At 43.4% G+C, this 25,130-nt stretch overlaps 2 protein-coding genes across 2 annotated transcripts in view; both read left to right on the top strand.

Annotated features, from left to right (window-relative positions):
- nkd1 (NKD inhibitor of WNT signaling pathway 1) overlaps positions 1-7,093 on the top strand; it is a 29,359-nt gene extending 22,266 nt beyond the window's left edge. Inside the window, exons 5-10 of the mRNA XM_068567857.1 lie at positions 1,063-1,166; positions 1,300-1,395; positions 3,130-3,277; positions 4,144-4,225; positions 4,694-4,821; positions 5,342-7,093. Of these exons, the coding sequence (XP_068423958.1) occupies positions 1,063-1,166; positions 1,300-1,395; positions 3,130-3,277; positions 4,144-4,225; positions 4,694-4,821; positions 5,342-5,871 (1,088 nt within the window). The 3' untranslated portion in view covers positions 5,872-7,093. The remainder of the gene's footprint in view (positions 1-1,062; positions 1,167-1,299; positions 1,396-3,129; positions 3,278-4,143; positions 4,226-4,693; positions 4,822-5,341) is intronic.
- A 12,252-nt stretch (positions 7,094-19,345) lies between these two features.
- nod2 (nucleotide-binding oligomerization domain containing 2) lies at positions 19,346-24,598 on the top strand. Its single transcript, XM_068573162.1, is given in 11 exon segments — positions 19,346-19,831; positions 20,929-21,055; positions 21,326-21,943; positions 21,946-23,104; positions 23,223-23,306; positions 23,401-23,484; positions 23,609-23,692; positions 23,771-23,854; positions 24,071-24,154; positions 24,285-24,368; positions 24,473-24,598. Coding segments are annotated over 11 exon segments (2,967 nt in total). The 3' UTR covers positions 24,546-24,598.
- Positions 24,599-25,130: the final 532 nt, after the last annotated feature.

Raw genomic sequence — 25,130 nt, 5'->3', positions numbered from 1 at the left:
ATATGATGGATTAGTTCTCCCGCTGGACTTTCTGCCTTTACTGCATGTCTGGATGGTAATTTACGGTGAATGTCATTCCTTAAAGCTCCCATGGGTGCCCCGTGGGCCTTTTCATGTTCATATGCTGTTTCCAATCCGCCATGTATATACACAAATAGTTCTATCATGTTTAAGACATGTTATGTCATTCAGTTTTTTATGTTTGACACCACCGCTCAGCGTGAACCCCTTGGGTTAAATATATACTGCAGCTAAGAGCTGAAAAACTGTTATTACATTCGTGGTTGATGGAAGCGCTTTCGCCATTGGAGAAATAATTCTGTCACCGTTTCAAAATGTTTTCCTGTTTCTATTGGATTGACATCTCGGGTGTTCCAGTTCCCGTCTTGATATCAGTGTTTTGTTTCAATAGTACTTTGGCTCTCTGGAATGATGCAATAAAGATCTCGCTACCTGACATGCAAAACATGCAAAATAATCCAAAGCTGTTGCCACACGTGTGTTTTCAGGACTGGCAGAAGCAACTTGAAGACCAATTGAGGTCAATTAGCTCCAAAGAGCACATTTTGAGCCACACTGGTCTTACACTTTCTGTCCTTTTGAGTATTATTAGAAATACCGTAAATACACCTTACAGCTCAGTGCATTTGCACAACCAAACAACATTTTAATGTCAGTGACACTCTGTACGCATTACTTATGCTAAACACAACAGCGCCTGTGCTGCCACTTAACTAGCAAACCTTTTTTTTTAATATTAAAATACAGATTTTAGAATAATAGCAGGGAGACAAAAACTGAGGAGTTTGGCTGTGTGGGTTTATTTCCAACCAGGAGCACTTGAATATGCGACACATCTTAATTGCAGCTGCCAAACTCGGAAGTAGGAGCTTACAAGGAACACTTGAAGGCGACGACATATCCTCAGGTTATGACTGCGCCCAACGTTTCCATCCTCAGGCTCTCTCTTTTATCTTTGTGCGTGTGTGTGTCTCTCTGTCTCTGTGTGTGTGTGTGTGTGTGTGTGTGTGTGTGTGTGTGTGTGTGCATGTGTGACTGCAGTGGCTTTACCCCCAGAGAAGACAGACAGCTGCTGTGTGGAGGGGAAGATGCAGGCGAGGGACAGCCAATCCCCCGCAGGGCCACAGAAACAGCTCCAGTTTGAAGTGAGTGTCGACACCGAACAGGACGTTTATTACCTCCCCTCCGGATGAAACTAGGGCAATGGCAAAAACACACTCATACACACGCGTGTACACGGCGAATGATACTGATAGTTCTGTGCTGCTCTGTTTTAAGGAGTTGGAGTGTGCCGTCTCCGTGGAGGAGGATAACCGACAGGAGTGGACCTTCACCCTCTACGACTTCGACAACAATGGCAAAGTCACCAGAGAGGTAATAATCTTGATTTACCTAGGGGTGCGGGTGAACTATTAAATGAACTAATAAAAAGGATGTAATGAACAACCATTAAATTGCTCAAACACCATGGAGTAGCTGTAGTACGAATCCCTTTTAAAAGGTACTATCACATAAAATGAAGACATTTATCTGGCCCCATATTGCAATTGTGGCAAAATGCTTCTGGTCAGCATCTTACAGCGACAAAACCCCCCTTTTGGGTGTGAGATGGGATAAATAACTTTCCCTGTAAATTTTAAATTCTGCTCTATTCTGGTATCGCCACACCCCAAAAAAAAAAAAAAAAAAAAAAAAAAGCGGATGGAAGTCACAAGCCTCAAACCCATTCTCACTACTAATAACCAAATGCAGCGACGTCTGCGTGTCTCCGCTCCTGCGAGGTACCTTGTGGCTTACGTCTGCCTGGTACAGATCTGAGGGAACATCCAGAAAGGCCCGTGTTTTTTGAGAACAACTTGAAACGGCGCAAAGAGACTTGAGCTGTCCTCAGTGCGGTTGGCTGCGCAGTTTTTTTGGCATTGCCTGTGGCTCCATGGCTCATGAGACAGCAGACGGCGGTTGGAAGGGGGAGAGAAAAGCTTTCTTCTGCAACTTTTTTTCTTTTTCACGCAAATAAAAAAAAGAGAGAAGGAAACCAAAAATGACACAGGAAGCTTTTATTTCATTTCATTTGACTTTTTTTCTTACAGTGCGTCTATGTCTGAAAGCCGTATGTGGAACCGGTCCCTGAAGAATTCATAGTAGTCCTTTTTCTTCTGATTCAAAATGAAAATGATGCCTTTGGAGTCTTTGTGTGGCGTCGACTTAATTCTCAGCAGTTCCGTCAAAGGTGCTTTTATGGGGAAACTGTTACCATCCAAAGTAAAACACTAATGAGCTTTGAGATACTGTACGAGATATTTCATTTCTCATCACTTGCAGGTGGCATTTTTAAAGGACAATTAGGATTCTGGTTTGCTCTGAAAAGATCTCGCACACTTGCTAGCACCCAACAGGGAGTCATTATCTCACTGTGGTGCACAAAAACACTCATCAATGCAAAAATCTAGCTTCTAAACAGCCACAAGAGGCCGCATTACTTCATGTGCAAATGAAGCTGTCCAAATATGGCCCGTTACCTCTTTCTGAAATCAGCGTGGCATCCCCCTTTTTAAAAAAAAAAAATGCGACTCTGTGCTTATGTGTGGCCGAGTTTATGTACACATGCTTTTGTGCATTCATTGGAAAGGTGGAGACAGAAGTTGCTCGGTATGCAGATGTAATTTCAGTCATTTAAGAGACACCAAGGAATTAAATAGAAAAAGTGTCGCGCTCGCACAGCTGGAACACGACGCGCACCAGGCCTGCCATCTCAGTCAGCCTCCTCTGCTGCCGCCAAGACGTTTCTTTTCATGAATTTATAACTTGTCTTTACACCGTGTCTGATGGCTTCAACTTGGAAAGCTGAACTAAAACAACTGACATCAGTGAGAGTTCTCTGTTCTCTGTTCACGGAGTCACTTCTTAAAATTCCTAGCTAGCATGAGACTTATGATACAGAGTTGTAACGCACAAAGCCGCGGAATATTGAATTCAAACCGTAGGGTGATACAAATAGTCTTCTATGTGCCCTATTTTCTGTATTTTCTGATTAATAAGCATCAATAAAATGTTTGCTCTCAAATGGATGTCGTGTGAGCAATCTCCTCCACCCCCTCCGTCCTGCAGGACATCACCAGCCTGCTCCACACCATCTATGAGGTCGTGGACGCCTCCGTCAACCATTCTCCCAGCAGCAGCAAGACGTTGCGGGTCAAGCTGTCGGTGGCTCCCGACTCCAGCCAGCGGTGGAGGAGTTGCACGCAGGGTGCGGCAGGTAAAGCTGATGTTAACGCGGTGGGCGGGGAAGGGGAGAAGAGAGGGCGTTTTGGGGGTCCCCCTTGTGTTGCCTGCTGTCAGCTCACCCAGAGATGTGTATGTTGTCATGCAGAAAGGCGGCTGCTTCAGGCCTGTCAGAGCTTTGTTCCTCGCAGTCTCGGCGTCGCTCCATCTCTCCCCACTCAATGGGGTTCATTTTTAATGATGGGGGGGGGAGTGACAGAGCTAAGAGAGGGCCCCCTCCCTCAGCGCCTTCAAATACTCTGAAAGAAACCTTAAGAGATGTGCCGAGTCCTTTTGATAACTGCAGCCATTTTTCTTTTCTCCAAAGTTCCCTCTTTTCCTCTCTTCTCCCCTCTCTCTTCCCCCCCCCCCTTCTCAGAGCTGCCGGGAAAATATAGCTACGTTCAACTTAACTTTTCTCACTGACGACTTGGTAAACAAGCAGTCAGGGAAAAATATCTCAAAAAGTATATATTCCTGTGTGTTTGCGTCCTATTGTTTCGGCTATAAATATCCGTCAAGAGATTCAAACGGAGCAAGCTTTGAAAATATCGCCGGTTGCCTTCATGCTAATTTGAAACCGCATCAGATCTCAAGTCCTTAATAAACAATTTCTGAAGTCTGCATGTTTTTTTTTTCTTGTTTTTTTTTCTTCATTCCATTCCTTATAAGAGGCCGGGAGTGGAAAATAGAATAAATGAAGCATTGTTGTTTTCCTTTTCTATAGATCTTCAAAGTAAAACCCCAAAACAAAGGTTGCTTTCTTCTGAGGCTTGTGTGACTTGTCATGTGTGTGTGTTTGTGTGTGTGGCTGCTCTGTGTAGCTCTCTTTGATAATAGCCTTGTGTCTTTCATACGCAGACATGTCCCACCCTAGGGAGAAAAACGACAAGTGCATAGAAGACCCCAAGAGTATGGACAAGAAGACGCGAGCACTCCTAAGGTAAAAACCTCACCTCCCCCGAAAAAGCCGGTTTCTAGTGTTGAAGTTTGTGGTGTCGACAAGAAGGAGGAGGGTAATATGAAACTCATAGTTATCATGGTTTTCATTACATCACTGATCATAACGTTCTCGTTCAAAGTGGCGAGGGGCAGTGGTTGTTTGATTCACACTTAGGAGCTACAGTTGTCATCTACTCTTTAATTAGCTTTCACCAAATGTACCTCCACTGTCCTGAGGAGGAGCGAAGGGAGAGTCTGCCCTCTCACTGCACTTTTCAAATCCTCCCAGTTGAGGTTCAAACCTGAGATTCATTACATTCACAATCTCACTTCTCAAGTCACAATTACTGTGCTACGGCCGGATCATAATGAACACTTGTTTTCCTTTTTTTTCTTTACCAAACACTACCATACTGATCCTCTCTGTCCCAAACTGCGACCTAATGAGAGGTGCCGCTTGTGTCCACAGGCGCCACCACAGTGACCACCACACCCAGCCTGGCTGCCAGCGCCACTGCGTGGATGAGAACCTGGAACGCAGGAACCACTACTTGGACCTGGCAGGCATCGAAAACTACACATCCCGCTTTGGAACCGGTGGGTGGACCGGGGCCAAGGCTTTAGAGGGGGAGAGGGGAGGGAGAAACTCAGGCCGTGGTGGCCCTTTGAAGCTGCATCCAGGGGCCCTCATTACTGCGGCACCTGCTTGGAGCCATTAGGTGAACTTGCAGCCAGTACAAACATCTGGGCTCAGGCAAGCACAATACATCAAGTGTTCAAGGCTACAGCCCATCAACATAAAGGGCTGTTGTGAAGTGAAATATTAGGTCTAATAAGCAGCAGCCTTGATCTGACGGTCAGTGATGACAAGTGATTATTTTAATGTTGGCTTGTTAGGAAAGTGCTAACAGAGACCTGCTCTCTGTCACATTGAGCCAGGGTTATCCCCTGAAGAAAGAACCAGAAGTAAAGCTGCCAGAATATTATTGTGGAGCTTCTTTTTTTTTAAGGAAGCCCTGTGACATATTTGTTTTTGTTTTTCTTCAACCTAGAAGTTTGTCATTTATCCTGCTTTCTCAGTTACCATAAATACCTGTCGGTCTCCCCCCCCCCACAGCGCCCACCCCAGAGCCAACGAAAGCAGAGCCTCAGACCCGCTCATCCAACCAGACTCGCTCCCGCTCCCACGAACCCGAAAATGGCCACTCCCATTCCCACCACCGCCGCCTGCAGACTGGCGTGGACACTGTTGCTCCCGTCAGCCTCCACCCGGCCCGCACGCGAGGCCAAGACTCTGGGAAACATGCCCTCCGTTCTCCCAAGACCCACAGCCGCACGCCTCCCGCGCAGATCAGTGCCAGGGTGATGCGGAGCCGAGGGGTCCCTCCTCCCACGGCGCTACCCAGCCAGACGCCTCCTCACCAGTCCACAGCGCCCTACCGCAAGCACAAGCAGCGGTCCAAGGAAAGCCAGGGCTACAGGGCCTTAGGCACTCTGGCCCCGGGACCAGTGGTGGAGAAGGAGCAGGTGCGGGACCTGCCCAGCGTGCTGCTGTACGAGGGGGGGCTGGCGCAAATGGTGCAGCGGCATGAGCATCACCACCACCATGAACACCATCACCACTACCACCACTTTTACCAGTCCTGAATTTTCCGCAGGCAGACACCGACTGCAGTGAGCTTCCTCGTCAGCCGCCGGGCCACTCTACATTGTGCAGTACTGCAGCGCCTATGTAGTAGACGTGGGACAATGGCAGGAGAGGAGGATCATGGGAGGGGGTGTCCCAGTGCTGAGAGTTTATTAATCAGTGTTATAAAGACGTTGGTCGTACATACAAAAGCGTGGGTATGCAGCAGGACAGTGATTTAGGGCCACGGTCGGACTGAGGATCACGGCTGGGGCCAGAGAGGAGGCACAATGGGACAATTTGATAAACAACTCCGAAGATCCTCTCGCCCCTGACCCTGTAATCCTCTGCCTGGTGAACTCTGCGGCTCTAAACCAGCAACAGAACCCTTCCAGACCCAAAAGGTTTTTAAGGAAAGCGGAAGAAAAGACTGTGATTTAAAGACAAAACTATATGAAAGAATACAGGTGATAGGAGAGCCGGGCTGTCTGTGCGTGTGCGTACGTAGCAAGTGTGTGTGTGTATGTGTGTGTGTGTGTGTGTGTGTAAAACAGTGTGTGAACGTGTGGCCGTAGCAAGTGTGTGTGTATGTGAGTGTCACGACACTGGTGTCTGTTGAAAACCACTTGAAGTGCGCTCATGGGTGCGTGAGTATTTAAAGCAGGCTGTCAGGCAGGTTTTTGAAGATGAAAATGAAGATTCTGATTCAAGCACGCAATGCCACGTAAGCAAAAACGGGAAGGAAAAATGTTGAAACGTTTCAAGGAAAAAAGAGAGATCCCAAATCCGCTGCTACCTCTAATTTTATCCTAATTGTTGATGATGATGTAATGGTGACTACGCATTCAGAGGTTATTTTTTAAATTACTTCGATTTGCTTTTTTTTTTTTCAAAGTAAAGAAATCACGTCATAATCTGCAGTAGGCTTCAAACGGCTACTTACTTTTGACTAACATTGACTGTACATAAGGTATATATTGTTATCAATTTTATAAGCTTTATTGATAATGTGATATCTTTGTATTCACTATCCGAAGCTTTTATGTTTGTTTTCCTTCACAAATGCATTTTGTAAGACCATACGAGCCCCATTTTGACTAGAAAATGTACAACTGTGTCTCACTCTCTCTCCGTTTCAACATGTGATTTGATACACAACTGTGATCTGGTTCTTATGCCTGAAGGACTGAAATCCCAACTCCCAGCAGTGCTGTTCAGGAGACCCCACAACACACAGTGTTGTATGCTGATATCATGGGAACGTACACCGTGATGTTCATGTCGCGCGAGTGTGGGGTTCTGCATGAAGGTGAATTAGAAACTGAAAAATCTGGATTTCTTAGAAGTAGCAGTGTAGTTTTCCTGAAACTTCAATTGCCCTTGAACACCAACAGAGATGGTGCGATCGTGACGTCAGTTCAGGAGAACTCTCCTGTACTAGTTCAGGCCTTATTCATGCACATTTGCGTAATTGAAAACATAGAGACAGTTAGAGGTTGGCGTATTCATTCATCAGTAGCAAGTTTGGCCTTCACAGATTTTTTATTACATTTGTTGTCGGTGTCATTGCCTCTGCATTGCAGTTTCACTTCTTCACCCTTTGGAGTTGACCGGAACACCATTTTGTCTATTTAGACTTAGACAGGGTAGCACTTTCACCCCCCGGCTCTTCAGCGTCTGTCGTCCAGCCTTCACACGGCTGCCCCCTCTGTTTCCAAGGCATCTTCCTGCCCCCCCTCGCCCCACTACCCCCAGCTGTCGCCAGGTCTTTCACCGTACCGCCATGTGGCCTCAGCGCTCAGCCAACAAGGCTCTGTTTGTGGTGCGGCGGGGCGAGGGCTCTTTCAGCTGTCTCATTCCTCTGGTGCTGGATAACACTGGGCTCGGCCACCGGTCTCCACTACACCCATAACTCACCACTGTTGCTCTCCGATAGTCCCTTCTATCCCGTGAGGCTCTTCGGGCAGCGGCGGTATACAAAAAAGAAAATGCAGATGTTTCTGCCAGCAACATGAGGTGTCAGGGTGTCGATCACCCTGCTGGTTTTCCAGGATAGCGGTGAACTGTTTCCTTAACTGTTTCCTCCCTCTCTCTCCATCGCGAGCACACGTGTTCTTTCGAGCACATCCCGGCATCACATGGAGAAATGACCCGACCCTTCGCCCGCGTAGTCTTTTTTTCTTTTTCTTCGGGCTTCGATGCCGCACTCGAGGGCAGCCTCATCCATGAAGATAATAGATTATGTGAACCAGACCCCGAGGCCCACCGGCCTTCAAACTGTGGCCACCATGTTTGATTGCGATCATCCGCCCTTAAGCGCGTGTTGGTGATGAGTTAGAATGCCGTCTTGCCCTCAGCCTCGCGCTGTGCTGTCACAGCTGCAGGCCGTCCTGTAACGGAGGGCCCACCCCCCCCCACAGCTGTGCTCCATACCTCAGCTCCCTCACCTCCCACTGCTGCCCCAGCACCACATACAACTGTAACTCTCTTTTGTCAGTGGTCTCTCCCCCTCAGCCGAAACAGTGTTGATACCAGCGTGACTCTCCAAATGCGAGTAGTGTGGAAATGGCGGTCTGGCTGTGTGAACGGCGAGCAGGGTGGTCCGATTCGACACGACGAGCGAAGGAATTTTAGGGTGAAAGGCTCGGTCAGACTCCCAGCCAGGTTGCAATTTTTTTTTTCAACTTCACGAGAGAGTTTCACGGCACGGACGGAGCTCCTTCCTCCAATGCGTCACTTCACATTCGTACAATTGCATGAACTCGCATCGGGAAGCTGGCAACGACAACCGCACCTCCACACTGCAGTCTTCAGCGCCGCATCGCTGGAGCCGCTGCCTTGCTCATGAGCACTTCTAAAGCATTTGGTGAGAGTTGGGAAAGCAGCTTTTCTTCCTTCTGTGTTTTGTCACACGGGCTTTACCAGACACCGTGGGGCATCAACTTCCTGTTAAAACCTTTTTTGAATCTTTAGACGTCTTCTGTCCAAATCCCTATCACAACTTTTACCATGACAATATTTCTAGATTTGGAATCAGAATAATGATATTAATGTTTTCAGTCATCAGCTATCAACATCCACCTGAACGTCTTTTTTTTCTTCTTTTTTTAATTGTCAGTGCCTCTTTTTCGGAGCAAATGTTTTCAAACCGTCACACAAACCTCCAGCATCCTCTGTTGTATAAAGTCTTCAGTATTCAGAGCCGCCCCTCCATGTTATTATAATATGTATTGCACCACTAATTTGCTTTTTAACATCCATGTATCAACATTTTTTTTTTAACTGATGTATATAGTGGACTGCAGTAATGATAAACCAGCATCATGTAGAAAGAAATTAAGGCTTATTTATAATTAAGAAACTGTTAAGCTATCTCACTCCTACTGTCAGCTAGTACTTCAATATCCGCCGGTCCCGTTAGCAGGGAGGAGTAGTTATCGGTCCGTCTCTCCTCACGCAGACACACGTTCACTTGGTGTTTGTCGTAAAAGAAAGTTGTTTAGCACTAGCTGTTCTCTCTCCTTTCCCTCCCTCCTGATGGTTTTTTCATTACTTTGTTTAGTTTATATAGATTGTATTTGATTAATTGCTTTATTTATTTGATAGCAGATCTGTGCCAAGGGGAAAAAAAAAAACTTTTATTAAAGTATGAACCTGTTCCTTATAAACTCACTGACTTCTGGGGTCACTTTATTTTCTGTTTTTTTGTCAGCGTCTGTTTTATTGTGCAAATCTGCACAGCACATGTATTTACAATAACTTATATGCCTTCAAAATATACCAGTTAAACATATTAGCATGTCATCTACTGTATTTGTGCTAAAACACATTTTGCATTGCGTTATAAAAAAACAAAAACAAAGCTACTACAATGTGGATCTTTCATTTTTGGAAATAAACATATTTGCTTTCCTGCTGAGAGTTAAATGAAAAGATCAATCGGCCTTCATGCTAATTATTAATTTGTCTTGCGTCTGTGACAAAGTTATCCACAGACACAAGAGAAACAAGCGCTTCTTGTGACGACGTTATCCAGAGCGGATGAAGCGGAAAGGGAAGTGAAAAGTTTCACTTTTTTTTTTTTAAAGACACAGAGTACACAGAGCTGCAACATTATCATAATCTTTGCTTTATCTATTTATTTTGCCGCATTCATCCGATATTGTCCATTTGTATTTTGTTACAACAGATGAACTACATGTGGCCAACCATCCATATCTCTATGTATCATGTGCAGAATCCACAAAACATCTTTCACAAACATTATCCACCAATCCACAGACTCTCCACACAGAAAGGCGGATACTTCAGGTTCAGCACAAGATGACACGACTATGTTTGGTCAAAACTGTCAAAAACCAGAACATTCTGAAATGAAAGACACATGAAAATAATTGACCTCCCATGCATTTGTAATTTTTTGGAGGTGTGTCCTTTTGCTTTTATTTCCTCTTATGTTCCTTATTTCCTAAGAAAGTCAGCTGGATGGATGCAAAGGGCAACAGGAAGTGACCGTGTGCACCGTGAAGCAAAAGCTCCCCTCCACTGTATCTTCACTGTGGTGTCACAGAGAGCTCCCAAATCTGGCTGACCACAGCTGCTCACCACGCCACGCTCTCTACATGCACACACACTTTCATCTGCAGCTTAGCAGCTTATCTCTGGTCGGGGCAACCGCAGAGAGGCCGCCTCTTGGCAATGTGATACGCTTTCCTCTCACGAACGCACGGCTATTTGTGTAAGCACGGCGGTGTAGCCCACAGAACTTGTATCATCATTACAAATGGTTTATATCCCAACAGCTTACGGGGTTCTTATTACAGCTGCTTTACACATTTCAGCTATCAAAAGCGACCATATCGGAGGTGTGAAGTAATGTTACAATCACGACCGCAAATTTACACCTTTTACTTTTGCGGAAATGGAATATTTCTCTTCCAACGGTATTTTTCGGGAGTGCGTAATGTATGATAAAACTCATAAGGCTTGGAAAGATAAATGATTTGAGATATTACCTGAATCAGATTTCTTTCTTTTTTTGCCTAAAAACCTTTCCAAATCAGTTGACATGTTTTCTGCTGGGGGTGGAATTAACAAGATGTCTGCAGTTAACAAAGACATCCAAAATGAAGGACCCTTTAGTAAAAGTATGATTTTGAGCCGTCTCCACGTGGCCGGGCCGTCTATCGGCAACAATAGATGCACTTTTAGAGGATGGACTCAACTCCCTTCAGCTCTCTACCGTCCCATAAAGCGTCACCTTGTTCCAGCGTAGCGAGAGGTTTCATGAGGTTTCATGGCGCAGGAAACGTAACGTAAGGAACCGTAGTGGGCGTGGTCACGCTGTGTTTCACTCCAACGGATTTTACTTGTAATATTTGCTCCTATTCTACTGGCCACAGCTTGTAATTACGCTCCAAAATTATGAAATACTACTCCTTTAGAGGAATACAATAATAACTCGGGAAACATTACTGTGCAGCTTCATATTCCTGAATCATTAAAGTTGTTAGTAGAATGTCATGGATGCATTTTAAACACTAAAAAATAGAATGATCTTTATCCTGGTGCATTACATTGGCATGTTTGCAGCAACATGGAAGGGCAAACAATACAATCCATGGTGGTGAGTTGGATGTTGCAGCAGTTTTAAATGATCAGGGTGACCACATCGTACAATGACGTTCAGCTGCACTGCTTGTTTTTTGTTAGTATCATTAAAAGTAGACGGAGAAAACACAAGTGAGCATCACTCAAAAAGAAACGGCACTGTATTCATATGCACTTGGCAAATAGAGTAAATTCCCTGCTTGCTCTGCATGAAAACTGCTTTGCTATATTTGCCATAACTAATGAAAGCCATGACAGCTGACTTTCACATTCTGCAGGGAAAGAAAACACAAGTTAACTTGGAGTAATAGTCCAAACCTGGTTTTTTAAGCGGAAGGCACTTCATGAGATTAAAGTTCTCAAACCACAAGCCCGGCAAACGGTCGACGCGAAACCATTTCAAAGTTAGGACTGTGTTTTGAAATCCAGATTATAGTTATGAATCATGGCTCTTTGTTAGTGATCTAAAAAAAATACACGCTCCAAAACTTCTTGCCTTGCATCTTCATTGCAAGTTTCACATGCAGTATAGCCAGAGGGGACATTACTGTATCCTCCTGCATCCTCTCTTCTCCGGAGCTTCTTCTTTTTTCTTTTTTTTACATTTTCTTCTTCTTTTTTTTTTTTTTTACTTTGACTTTGATCTGCAGTCCTTTCAACTCTTCACATATGTTGGTAATAGCCTTGGTGTTCATGGAGATTTTCTCCTCCAGTGCAGAGTAACGGTTGGATAATGCATTCACGCCTTTTGAAATGACAGCACTGTCTCTGTTGTTCAGTCTCCGGGTCGGGACGCGTCACATGTGTTTCAGGTAAAAGAGGAAGGGGGGGGGGCACGAGGGGGGGGTGCTTTGTAATTTTGGAGAAAGATGATCTACACACGCTTACCACTTTATAATACATTCCTTACGAACGTTGTACAGTGGAATGTTCACTCGCTCCGTCTGTTGTCTTCTATATATTTATCTCGAAAGCTGTCAATATAAGAAAAGGTCAAATGATCTCTAGGTGGTGATGGATTGCTTGTTTCTCAGCAAAGTGAACAAAAGCCGGCATCTTACAACCTGCGAAAACACTGTCTGAGCAAAGGGCATACGTGATCATTTATAGATGAGCAGTACCTACAACATTACAGTGAGCCATTACTGCGAGAATCATCCTCCGGAGGGCTGTACACATTATACAGAAGAAAATAAAGTGCAGCAGTGAGCGGAGCAATGCTGTCTGAGACAGCACAGAGGTGTTTAAGACAACAATCTGCACATATTAATGTATTTACTCTAATAACTCTACCAGAGCCCAAGAGGGTATATCATTTATTTCATGCTACTGTTATTAGACTTGTTCATTCCCTTGAAAGTTGCTTAGTGGCACATGAAAAAAAAAAAGTTCAACTTCCTGGGTGTAAAATTACTTGAATCTCCTACATCCGTGGGTCCAAGAGGCAAGAGCGCCAGCCTTTCCTTTAACCCCGCATCCCAGGTGTTTCGGCTCCGGCGAACATATCTGGATTCGGCGATTAGTAAAGTCTATTGAGGTGTCCGTGCTGGGAAGTTGATTTACCTCTCAAAAAAAAAAACATCCCGTGATTTACAGACGCTGTTCCCGGAGGCTTGCAGAAACACCAGCGGTCCATCAAGTCAATTTGCATAGTGGCCAAACCGTTGAATTGCAACTTCTGGGTCAGTCACATGATGCCATTGGGCCCAAAAATAAGTTTCCCCCCCTATAGACCTAAATTAGGAAAGAGGTTTCTGACCTCACATTTGACTCTGGTTTTGTTGATCGTTGCGATCTTTGACTCCAGAGAAGTGAACAAGAGTTTGTGACGTCAGTATATCCAGCAGTCATGTAATATGTAATTAGATGTAGTTTAATTCAGAGAATAATAGCCCATCTATGGCTTTTCTGTATTTAGAGCTAATAACTTGGTGACTGTCACAGAAGAATTGGACATTAGCAGGGACTCTAACAGGATAAACCTTTCCTGTGCATCATGTTGTATTTGTGTTGTTGGGAGACATGGGTTTCAGGGAATGGTCTTTTTGTCTAGAAATAAACCCTATCCCTTTGTTGCCACTGGCAAAAAGAAAGCAATGATATTGACTTAAATATAGGGAAATGAGAGGCAGCAATAATATGTTCTGTGGGCTTTGTTTCCAGCAGATAGGCATGGAGCTTTGAAGTGTGGATTGGCACAGCAGGGTGCAAGCTTCTGTTAAGGCAAGATGCTAAACACTAAGGATGAGAAGGACATGAGGTAGTCTATTACCAATACAGAAGCAAAGAGGGGGGAAAAAAAAGGCAAATCCAATGATAATGTACATCTGTTCCAGTGAATTTATGAGCTTTGAACATTTTTTCATGTGGGATAAGTGGATCCTTTTTCTCACAGATTCTCACAACTTCAAAGTAGATTTGCTTTGGATAATGCAAATGATCGGAATATGCAGGTTCCTGCCTACTCAAGTCCATGAAAAGAAAGAGGGGAACGGGAGAATTAACGCTAATTGGCATGGAAGTCTTTTATGTGTGGAAAGAAGGGCAAAAATAAAACACTTCAATTATTGTCAAGTTCATTCAATTAGGAAACAAGCTGACAAAGTTCAGTGTGCTGGACCCTCTTGCCGACTGCATCAAATGTCACTTTTAATTGTGGACAGCTCCTTTGTTATATCTGATGAAATTATAATTAGCAGGATTAAATCCACCCTATAATCACCAAGCTGGCACTGGAGAAAGAGGCCGCTTTGTTCCGCTCTGATGCAGAGGTGGCCGGGGCTTAGAGGGGGAGAAGTTATTCATCAGTTGCTCCTTCATTTTGCTATTCATGATCAGTGCTTACGCCATTAATCTCATGCCCTCCTTATATGTGTTAAACATTATAAGAAAATCCCTCAAAAACACAAACAAAGCAAAAGAATGGAACACTAATAGCAAGTGACGGCGGAGAGCTGGAGTCAATATGAAGAATTTATTACAATGCAAATACAATTTTTGTATTATATTTTTGTATGCTCTCTTGGATTAATGACACAAAGGGGCCATTTGTGTTCGGGAGATCTTTTGTATTTTGCTGTGTCATCAAACAACCGGGAAAAGCAAAAACACGTTTGTCATTTGCAGAATCTTTTGGGATGAAAGCAAAAAGTACTGGAATAAAAAGGAAATAGTTTGAAGTACAGTACACACTATTTTCAGTACACACTATTTCCAAAGCTAAAGGCAAGCACTCTCATTGTCAAGGATGTTGTGTGACACCAGATGCTAAAGTATATAAAACCAAAACCTTTTTTTTTTTAAACCTACACACTGAGGATGTTGTTGGTTATGTTTTTTTTGTCTATGTCATGAAAATGAAAGTGGTAATTTGCTATAATATGAAAGGCTGAAGGGCTGAATGTTGACCCTTTGTCTCATAAATAGTTACAGTGGACAGTGATGGATGTTTGCCATTGTCTGGCCATTTAACATTCACTTATTCACTTTAAACCTGACACTTTATGACAGCTCCCTTCAACTTTATAACATGTGGCACGCACCGCAGGGAGCGTAATGCTGAAAAACCAATGGAACAAGTCGTGCGCTCTCTTCTTTCCCCCTCTCAGTCATTCATTCACTTCATTTTGCAAAGAGCCCCGTTCAACTTTTCCAGATCACAAATCAGCTCTGTGGACTTCTAGAGCCTGACTCCAGACTTCTAGAGATAGCCAAAGAACAAAACAAGGCTGCAGAAAGTTGCATTGCTTTTTAGCAGATCATTGGGGCTCTTTCTTTTTTGCAACATCAAAGGCAGCCGCGGCTCTTTGATGTGGCAGCATGCTGTTTAAGGTACAGAGTGAATGGAGAGATGTCAAGCTGCAAGGTGCCTCTGTAGTTTACGTTGAGTGCTGCAGAGAGCTGCAGATGAAAGGAGCAAACAGAGTTTGATAATGAATGTCCAACAAGTAGGACCCATCTCAGACAGCGCCCGCTCAGCGGGGTGCCAGCGCTAACCTTGAGCGCAGGCACCCCGAACCCCGGGCAGACGCTGGAGACCAGACTCCTTCAACTTGGCCGCCCTTGAAAAAAAAAAGGAAAAAAAAGGGGGGGGGGCTCTCTCAGATGTGAGCTTTAATCTTCCCGTCAATTAATTCCTGATTGACACACACACACACACACGCGTGTTCACGCACACGTGTGTGTGTGTGATGCCATCCACTTCCTTCGTTGAATACATCCATTTCTGGCTTCAGGAAGCCTTTTCTAATTGTACACTAATACTTCCAACGTGTGAGTCGATATGAGGCTTCAATGTCTGCATCTTTACAGTATTGCTGTGCATAGTCATCCTCTTGCTGTTAATGTCAATAAAAAGAGGTAATCCACCTGTATTTGTCCCTCCTCCGTCTCAGAGGAATTACAGATTAGGTATAGAACTCAGCTTTTTTACTTGACACCATTGATAAAGTGGTTGTCATGGTTTTTGTCATAATTATAACACACTAGTAGTAAATATAAAGCTTTAATGCTTGTGTAAAGTCAAAAACACATTAAATCCCTGGACAGATTCTTTTTGTTGCATCATTTGTTCGGGCACTGAGAATCCTCCCTGCCGTTTGCTGAGTGGAAGCTATACATGGTGATTTGTTCAAATATGATCTGGACCCATATATGTGTCATTAGAACCATTCAAAATGAATAAACCTCAACAAGTCTGAGCTTTTGAAGTCACTTAACAGTAAAAACAGTGTCAATCCCAACGTTGACTCACTGACATGCATTTCTTACATCCAAATGTGTTTCCTAGAATCCCAACTGTGTTTTGTTTTTGAGAAATCTCTGAAAGCAGTACAAACTACATGTCGAAATAACGAATAGATGTAAATGTGAGAGAAAAAACGTAGTTCTCGTTCAGTGTAAAAACATATCTGAAGTTAAAATTAGGCTACAGCTGTCAAATTAAAGAGTCTCTTCCAAAGTTGTTATCGTACAAAATCCCACTGAAAGAAATGAACCTGTCCTTTAATATCAATTATTCAGTTCAGGCTGTTCTTATTCACAACATGTATTTTACTGCGTATTGTTTACATTTACAATGTTGCTTTCATGGACAAAAATTACATGTTTGGTTTTGGGTTACTTTTTGATGACATCTTTGATTGTGTCATTCTGTTTCCCGTACACATTTCATTATGGCGGTGCGTTCTTTCTTTCCCCAAATTTGCATGATACAAAGTAAAAAATACATTTCTGAGCATGAGGATGAGGATTCTTGGTTATGCGCAACAACTTGCCTGTAGATTTGACTTCAGAATTCATAGAGGATGCAACTATGAATGTGTCTCTGGCAAAGCAATGGATGCACATACTGTACGTCAGTGCACCTGGCCGAGCGCTGAGCTCACCACATGTGCTTTGGATCTCTGCTCAGAAAGAATGCACAGCGATGAAATGACTGGAGCCAAAGTATTCTATCTCTACTATGAGAGCTGGTTGGATCAGGCAGTGAACTGCATTAATATTTGTTGACATGCAGTTTAAAACTGACTTTGGTGGACAAGGTTATTTAATAGTGGGCAGCAGTTTTTAGTGAAGTACTCAGAGCTGAATTGACTCCATATGGAGTGAGACTTCACTTTTGAGCTCAGTAAACTGCAAGCTGAGGAGAAGATGTTCCAGGACAAGTGTATGTCAACCAATCGTGCATGTCCACGATGGTAAAACATGTTCTACTTCTTATCTTGATTGTCTGTAAAAGGATCTGGAAGAACACCAAAATATGTATTTTGTCAGATGTTAAAATATCTCTTGAGAATAAACCAAAAACAACCATAGAGCAGCATTTTCATGCCTTTTAACCAGCTAGTCTTCAATCCAGGCTCAGCACATACTAATCTGGAACTGCAGCCCCTGACCCTTGAGCCCGTTTAGAAAACATTTTTTTGCTGCCAAATCAAAGGTACCGGGATATGTGACACGTGTCTGACCTCTGCTCAACCCATCGTATTCAAACTATATTCCTTCTATATCATTATTTCATAGCGGCATCTATACCGTGTTTCTCGGTCTCGTCATTAATAATGCAGAAGGTGATATAGTCCAAATGACAGAAGTTGGAGCCACGTAATATATTTCCCTTGCACAAGAAGATGTATGTTGCGACTGGGGATAGAAATACTCAGAGATGTCTTTGGTGACTATGTCTCTTTTTCTCTTTATTGACAATTTCTTACCTTCCTTCTTATCCAGCCAAACTCCTCTGGACCCCCTACTGTGATTTAGATGGCAAAACTCCACGTTAGAGCTTCTCATAGGATACCTGACGGAGAGCACTCTGTGTTACACTCCCCTTGGTGGAGTTGCCTCTTTCTTAGACAAGAGGAAGAAGAAGAATAAAAATTTTTAAAAAAAACTCACTTTCGAAAGTTTTATACCATGCTGTCTTTCATTACTCCTGCCGTCTTGTGTTAGAAGATTTCCCCTGAAGACTCCCTGAAGAAACACAATAAATTAATCATGGTGCGCAGGAGGGGGCTATACTAACAGTAATGACAAATCATCTGACCGTCCAAAAAGTCGTTTTTTTAACATATTTAAATCTTGACATCAAAGAATGCAAGGGCAGTATGAGACCGTCACAATATGAGCTGTTTCCAGGGCAGTGTTTTCTATGAACTGTTTGAAGTTTACATCACATACACGGCACGCTGGCTCGGCTGCAGGTGCTTCAATAGTATTACTATTATAACACCGCAGAATGGTTGCCATGAAAAGATGATCATGCGGAGCATTTATTTATGCACTTTATGTGCAAACAATTAAGACCCACTGATACCGGCTTCTAATCAACGAAGGATGTCCAATTAAAAAAGACAATTACCATCAGCACAAAGAGAGGGTAAGGATAACTGGTAAAACACAGCTTCTGAGATTTAAAAATACATTTAAAAAATATGACTGAAAGCTAAAAAGATTAACAAGTACCAGCCTCTCAAAAAAGTCCGGTTGGTTTATTTATGCAATAGTCCCACCAAGTGGTTGCATGAGCAAATTGCAACTATTGAGGAACTCCCAGCACGGGCCTGGGGTTTTTAGTATAATTCTGGGGGGGTTCTCGTGAATGTGTCAAATGAACTGTTAATAGAGCCATAGCTTCTGCTTTTTTTTCCTTCTTTTTTTTTAAACTATAAATACCCCTTATGTCCCTAAATGCAGTGGCATTCACCCTGAAAACCACCTGCAAGAGGATGTGGAAAAGGTCTTCTCAACCCACTGAACACTACATACAACATGTTAAACATAGCTGTCCTTTTACATTACAAACAGGGAAGTGAATAGATTGTTGCATTTAATGCCATTGTATTGGAGTTGTGTGACATTTACATCTCATTTACATGTAGTTTCCATTTCCTCAGGAACACTGTGCAGCAACACTTACAGGACAAGTTTTGCTTTCAGCTGTAGAATGAGGAAGAGGCCAAGTCTAAAATAGTGCAGTGTTCCGGTCTGATTGACAGATGGAGGAAAGAAAGCCATCTGTAGTTATATCCAGAGAGTTATATCCAGAATTGTTACTTGCTTTTACAAGCAAGTAACAGGGAGGGCCGTTAGATCACACTTGTGTTTTTGTAAAATGATTTGTTTGAGAGATTCTTTTCTTAATATTGATTTTTCCAGCATTTCTTGTTTTGTTTGGATTGTGTAACATATACACACACAACCTTTTCAGTGAATCAACACCAACAACCCGTGCTGTCAGTACGTAAACTGCTCCTGTGGGCTACACTGCTAATGACCAATGGCATGCTGACTTTGTTGTGGGTGTTCACTGTGCCAGCTTGTGAAACTGAAAGCAGCAAAACACGTTGGATGTTCCCGAGTAGACGCTAACATGCTGCAAGCATGTTTGTCCAGGAGCTCGTGCTGAGACAACGAGTAGAGATCCTGCATGCGCTGTGCAGCAGCGGGTCGGCTGAACATCTGGAGCAGGTTTTGGACATCCTGCTGTCCCAGGGGGAGCTCATCTTTGAGGACTACCAGAACATACAGGTCCCGGGTCGGCCACTCTACAGCAATGCCAGGCAGCTGCTCGACCTGGTTCACACGAAGGGCGCGGACACCTGCGCGCGCTTCTGTGCCGCTCTCGCGCAGGTGCTGCCGGAAGCGCAGAGAGCTGGCTTCACATTTCCAGGATGCTGTTCAAATGTAGAGGCGAAAGTAGAACACCAGACCACATCTACTCGCACTCTTCTGGCTCAGAGACCGAGTCTGGTCAGCAAGCTCCAAGGCTGCATTGAGGAAACACTGAGAGCTCTTGTTGCATCCGGACACTTTACCTCCGCGGACTGCGACGAAGTGCAGCTGCCTATACACACCCCCTCTCAGCAGGTACACCGGCTCACGTGGTATACACATTGCGAAAACAACTGTCTGTCATTTTTATTTACCTTTTCGCTTGTCTTTGAATTAAAACTAGTGTTTTTTATTGGCAACTTGGGATGTTATAAAATAATTTAAGCTGTTCCTGGTTGTTTTCTGTTCATATCGCATAGGACACCTGCAATGTATTTGTTTGTTGTTGCTGCTTTAAACTAGATTTGGCGCTGTGTTTGCACCCTTGAAACGAACTGTCCACAAACAAGTCCTTATTCAGTTTTGCAACTTTAAAAAAAATAAATATTAACATAGCTATCCTAGTTTAAAAACAAGCCTACGTTTTTGTCTACAGCGTGTATTGTGAACGTCTTCTTCACTGCTCTCTTAAAGAGACAGCGCTCTCTTCTAAGGAGCAATACAATACTGTCTGCCCTTCAAAGTCAGTTTGTGTACAACATAAGACTTAACTTAAACACACATTTACTTTAAAGTGTTAGAAATAGTTGTATTAAATTAGTAAGACATATGAAATAACATATTTTAGGGTGCTACACTGTCATGAAATGTCTTTGTGCTCAATCTAAAGGGAAAGTTTTGAATTGCAGTCAATAATTTTTTTTCCAAGAACTAGAAATTAATAATGAATGCTCTCTTTTCTGTGCACGGTAAATATGAATCTAGCACCAGCAGCCTGTTTGCTTAGCTTAGCACGAAGATGTCTAAAGGTCAGTCTAGAGTCACACGTCTTTTTCAGAAAGTTATACGCCCGGCCGAGAAATAGTCCGTCACATAACCCCCAATTACACCACATTGTGTCTTTTTTTAGACCTCTGGTTTTGCAGGGATTCAAAATGTTAATTATGGAACTTTAGAGAAGCTGGTCGGGGGATCTTTCAAATTTTGGACAGGCAAGCTGTTTTCCACTCTTTCCAGTCGTTATACTAAGCTCAGCTATTTGTTTGCTGATGCTAGCTTCATTTTTAGCTTACCGACATGAAAGTAATAGCAATCCTTTTACCGAACTTTAATCGAAGAAAGCAACTACTGGTATTTCCCAAACTGTTGAACTATCCTTTTAACAATTAATCTGTTGCCACTATGTCAATCAGGCAAGGCATTTGCTTGACCATGTCAGATCAAAAGGAGAATCAGCGGCGAAGGTTGTATTGCAGTATATTCAGCAAAAACAGGAATCTGGATCTCTGCTAAACCAGGAGAATTGGACTCCTTCCAAAGGTATATCGTCACTTGAATCATTCCGTAATGCTGACAAACAGACAAACACAACCTCAGAAAACATAACGTTGTAACATAACCACATATATATTTATAGATAATAGGAAATTCCGTGTGCAAGCTAAATATAAATATTAAAATATACACAATTCTTTTGAAATAGAAAACGGAAATGGTGAAGCTCCAAAAATAAAACAGGGCTGAGAAAAAAAAGTATATTTCCGAGTTACAGAATCTCATGTGTAATTTACAATATGCTTTTTGCCACAGAGGTCTTAAAGTATCAGAAGAAGCTCAGCAGTTCTGTATCTGCTCAGTCCTGCTTCCTCAGTACTTATGGAGGGACCAGCCACATGTCTCTGGATGACATCTACACTGAGGGCCAGCTGGAACTAGCTCATAACGGCAAAGATGTCCATGGACCTTTGGGCCTGGAGGACATAGTTGGTACAGTGGGTACAGTGAACGGGGAGGCCGACACAGTGCTGGTGTCTGGGCATGCGGGCGGTGGGAAGAGCACCTTACTCCAGAGGCTGCACTTGCTTTGGGCTCAGGGGACAGCACTTCAGGACTGCCTCCTTCTGTTTCCATTCAGCTGCCGCAGGTTGAATTCAGAGCAGCAGGAACTGTCTGTTCAGGAATTGCTGTTTCAGCACTGCTGCTGGCCAGACAGGGAGCAGGACGAGATTTTCCAGTTCATCCTGGACCACCCACATCTTATCCTCTTCACTTTCGATGGCCTGGATGAGCTCAAACAGGGCTTTTCAGATGAGCATTGGCTCTGCTGCCCCACTCAGCGAGCACCTGTTCACATACTATTGTTCAGCTTGATCCAGGGTTCCCTCATGAAGGGTGTGCGGAAAGTGGTCACGAGTCGCCCAGAGGCAGTTGGCCTGCGTTGAAGAAACACCTCCGCAAGGAGGTCCTCCTGCAAGGCTTTTCCCCAAGTGGGATTGACTGTTTTGTGCGGAAGCATCATCGTGACCCAACTGTGGCTGCTAAGGTTTTGGAGTCCCTACAGACAAACACCGCTTTACTTGGACTGTGCCATAGTCCAGTCCTCTGCTGGATTGTCTCACAGTGCCACAAGGAGCTGCTAGGTTGCGAAGAAAACAGCCCACAAACAATCACAGACGTTTACCTTATGATCTTACAACACTTTTTCCAGCACCAAAGCTCCCTTAATAAGGGCACCACAGGGTCAGGTGGGCTTCAGGAACACCTAAACACAGTCTTGCATCTCGGGCAGCTTGCCTTTGAAGGAATAGGAACAAGCTGTTACATCTTCTCAGGTACAGACCTTGAGGCACATGGTGTAACTGAGAATGACATATGCATGGGCTTTCTCATCCAAAGCAAAGATATGTCCTCCACCCACAGTAAACGCTTTGAATTTCTTCATATGATTATGCAATGCTTCTTTGCTGCTCTCTACATTGTTTTGTCAAATAACACTGATGGCTCAACAATCCCAAACCTCTTTGAGCCGCACAACATGAGAGAGCCTAGGAACAACACATGCTTTGGGGTCTGCCTGCCTTCCATTGACCAACAGGAGCAGGCTATAAAGGGGGAAGCCACATCCTCTGAATCACCAAATCTGCAAATCACAGCCACCTTTGTGTCTGGACTGTTGTCCCAGCGCCATCGGAGCCTATGGCTCCACTGCTGCCCCAGTGCCGTGATGGAGAAGAGGGTCAGACAGGTGGTGAGATGCCTGTCCAAAGGCATGCATAAACACTTTAAGTCTATCCCTCAACCTGTAGAGGGGGAGAAGAAGAGCATGCATGCAATGCCAGGCTTTGTCTGGCTTATTAAATGCATCTATGAAATGCAGGAGAGCAGGATTGCTAAAGATGCCATGAGTAAGCTGGAAGTGGACCACCTGAAATTGACCTACTGTAACATCGGTCCTGTAGAGTGCACTGCTCTAGCCTATGTGCTCAAGCATTTGAGTAATCCTGTTGGCATCCAGCTTGACAATAACACAGTGGGTGATGTTGGAGTGGAACAGCTTCTTCCCTGCATGCACATTTGCAATTCCCTATAGTGAGTCTGAACATATTCAATTATTCCTTACATTTCTTCATTATGGTGGATAAAGCTTCCACAACTATAAGGCAAACAAATATGTTATGCTCATGTGTCTATATTCTTCCATTATCAGCCTCAGAAATAATAACATTACAGATGAGGGAATTCACAAACTACTTGCCAAAGTTATCCAGTGTGACAACTTCCGGAAAATTGCGTAAGTCAGTGTTGTCAAAATGATTAATAACGCTATAACAAACCAAATTATGTTTGATCAATTGCCTTTCATAATCATTTTTTTTTGTCTCTAGGCTTTTCAACAACAAGCTAACTGATGCTTGCACACAGCAGTTTTCTCATCTTCTGAAGACCAAGCAGGATTTCCTTGCTCTTAGGTCAGCACATTAGTATTTTCAGCAGCACTCATCAGATGTGACACTAAATTGGAACGATGATGATACGCACAAAGTCTGTGTAGCTTGTAATGAATAGCAAATTAACACCTCTATTTTCTCTCAGGCTTGGCAACAATAATATAACAGAAGAAGGAGCAAAGCAGCTGGCAGAGGGACTGAAACACAACCGTTCACTAAAGTATTTAGGGTAAAAGTCTTCCTGCAAAATTCCATATGTTTTATTGGTGGAACATTTCTATTTACAAACCTGTCTTTTTATTCACAGGCTTTGGGGCAACAAGATCGGAGATACTGGAGCAGTGGCCATTGCTAGTGCTCTCGAGAACAGCACGTCTCTGGTGTGGCTTAGGTAATATTTGCTTTGAATATTGGAACCTTAGGTATATTTAAGATAGTATTGACGATGTATTACACATGTGAACAAATTCAGATATGTCCACAAATATGTATATACATGCATGTATCAAGTTGTACAATGCTTATGTAAGTCACAAATAACATAGTTAAACCTTTTAGTTGAAAGCAATATTATTACTGCAGGTGTAACACAATTTTATGAATACAGTCTGGTAGGTAATGGTGTGGGTAGCGCAGGAGCACGTGCGCTCGCCAACATTATCAAGAACAGCACGTCGCTGGAGGAGCTTTGGTAAGGGTTGGCAACAAGTTATACTGGTACTGACAATGAACACATTTATTTCCACTGAGTGGCAGATTTGTTTGAGCATTCACTGTACAATACTGTTTTGATTGCTCCACCCTCTTATTTCCGGTTAAAGGTTGACAGAGAACTGCATAACCAGAACAGGGGTGGAATGTCTGATTCAAGCCCTAGAACACAATACCCGTGTGAAATCAGTATGGTGAGTCACGTTCCAACTCTTTTTTTTTGCGGTTACTCAACGACACACACATCCATCAATGACATTGTCATTAATGGATTTTGTCCCTTCCTATTACACTAAAGGTTGATAAACAACAACCTCACTTTGGAGGAGGTGGAAGAGCTGACACAACGGGAATCAAGACTGATCTTCTGATTTTGTGATTTTTGGACTGTGTATTGCTTTAAGAGCTTTTTCTATTAATTGTCAGAAATATTTATATAAATATGTGTTTACTAAAGTGTATCTTGGTTTTCTGCTACAGGAATAAAATGCCACTTTTTGGGGTTAATCCAAATACACAAAATCATCCCCTTTTGTCTTGGGTTTTATTTGGAAGTGTAAGTTGTGATACCTTCACTCTGTCCTCCTGTATAGGCCTACTGATAGAGTGTGCACCAGTCATGCTGTCAACACGACAACAGTTTACACGCACGCACACAGGCAGGAGGAGCGAAGACAAAATGGCTGACTGTCTATGAGCACACGCACACAAACAGACACACACACACACACACACACACACACAAAACAGACACACAAATACAGACACACAGTTAACTACCTGAAATGGCTGACTGTGTGTGTGTGTGCACGTGTGTGTAATTATGGTCACGTGAACAAAGTGGCGAGACAAAGAAGTTAATTGGATTGCAAACATGAAGATAGCTTTGTGTTACAGAATTATTACGGCCATGTGCATGTTTGCGTGTGTTTTATATTCTGTAGTTGTCAACACTG

Source organism: Clinocottus analis, unplaced genomic scaffold (assembly GCF_023055335.1).
Source record: "Clinocottus analis isolate CAN_PGR_092001 unplaced genomic scaffold, fCliAna1.0.p SCAF_1, whole genome shotgun sequence".
Taxonomy (NCBI): Eukaryota; Metazoa; Chordata; class Actinopteri; order Perciformes; family Cottidae; genus Clinocottus; species Clinocottus analis.
This window is presented reverse-complemented; position numbering and strand designations above follow the sequence as displayed.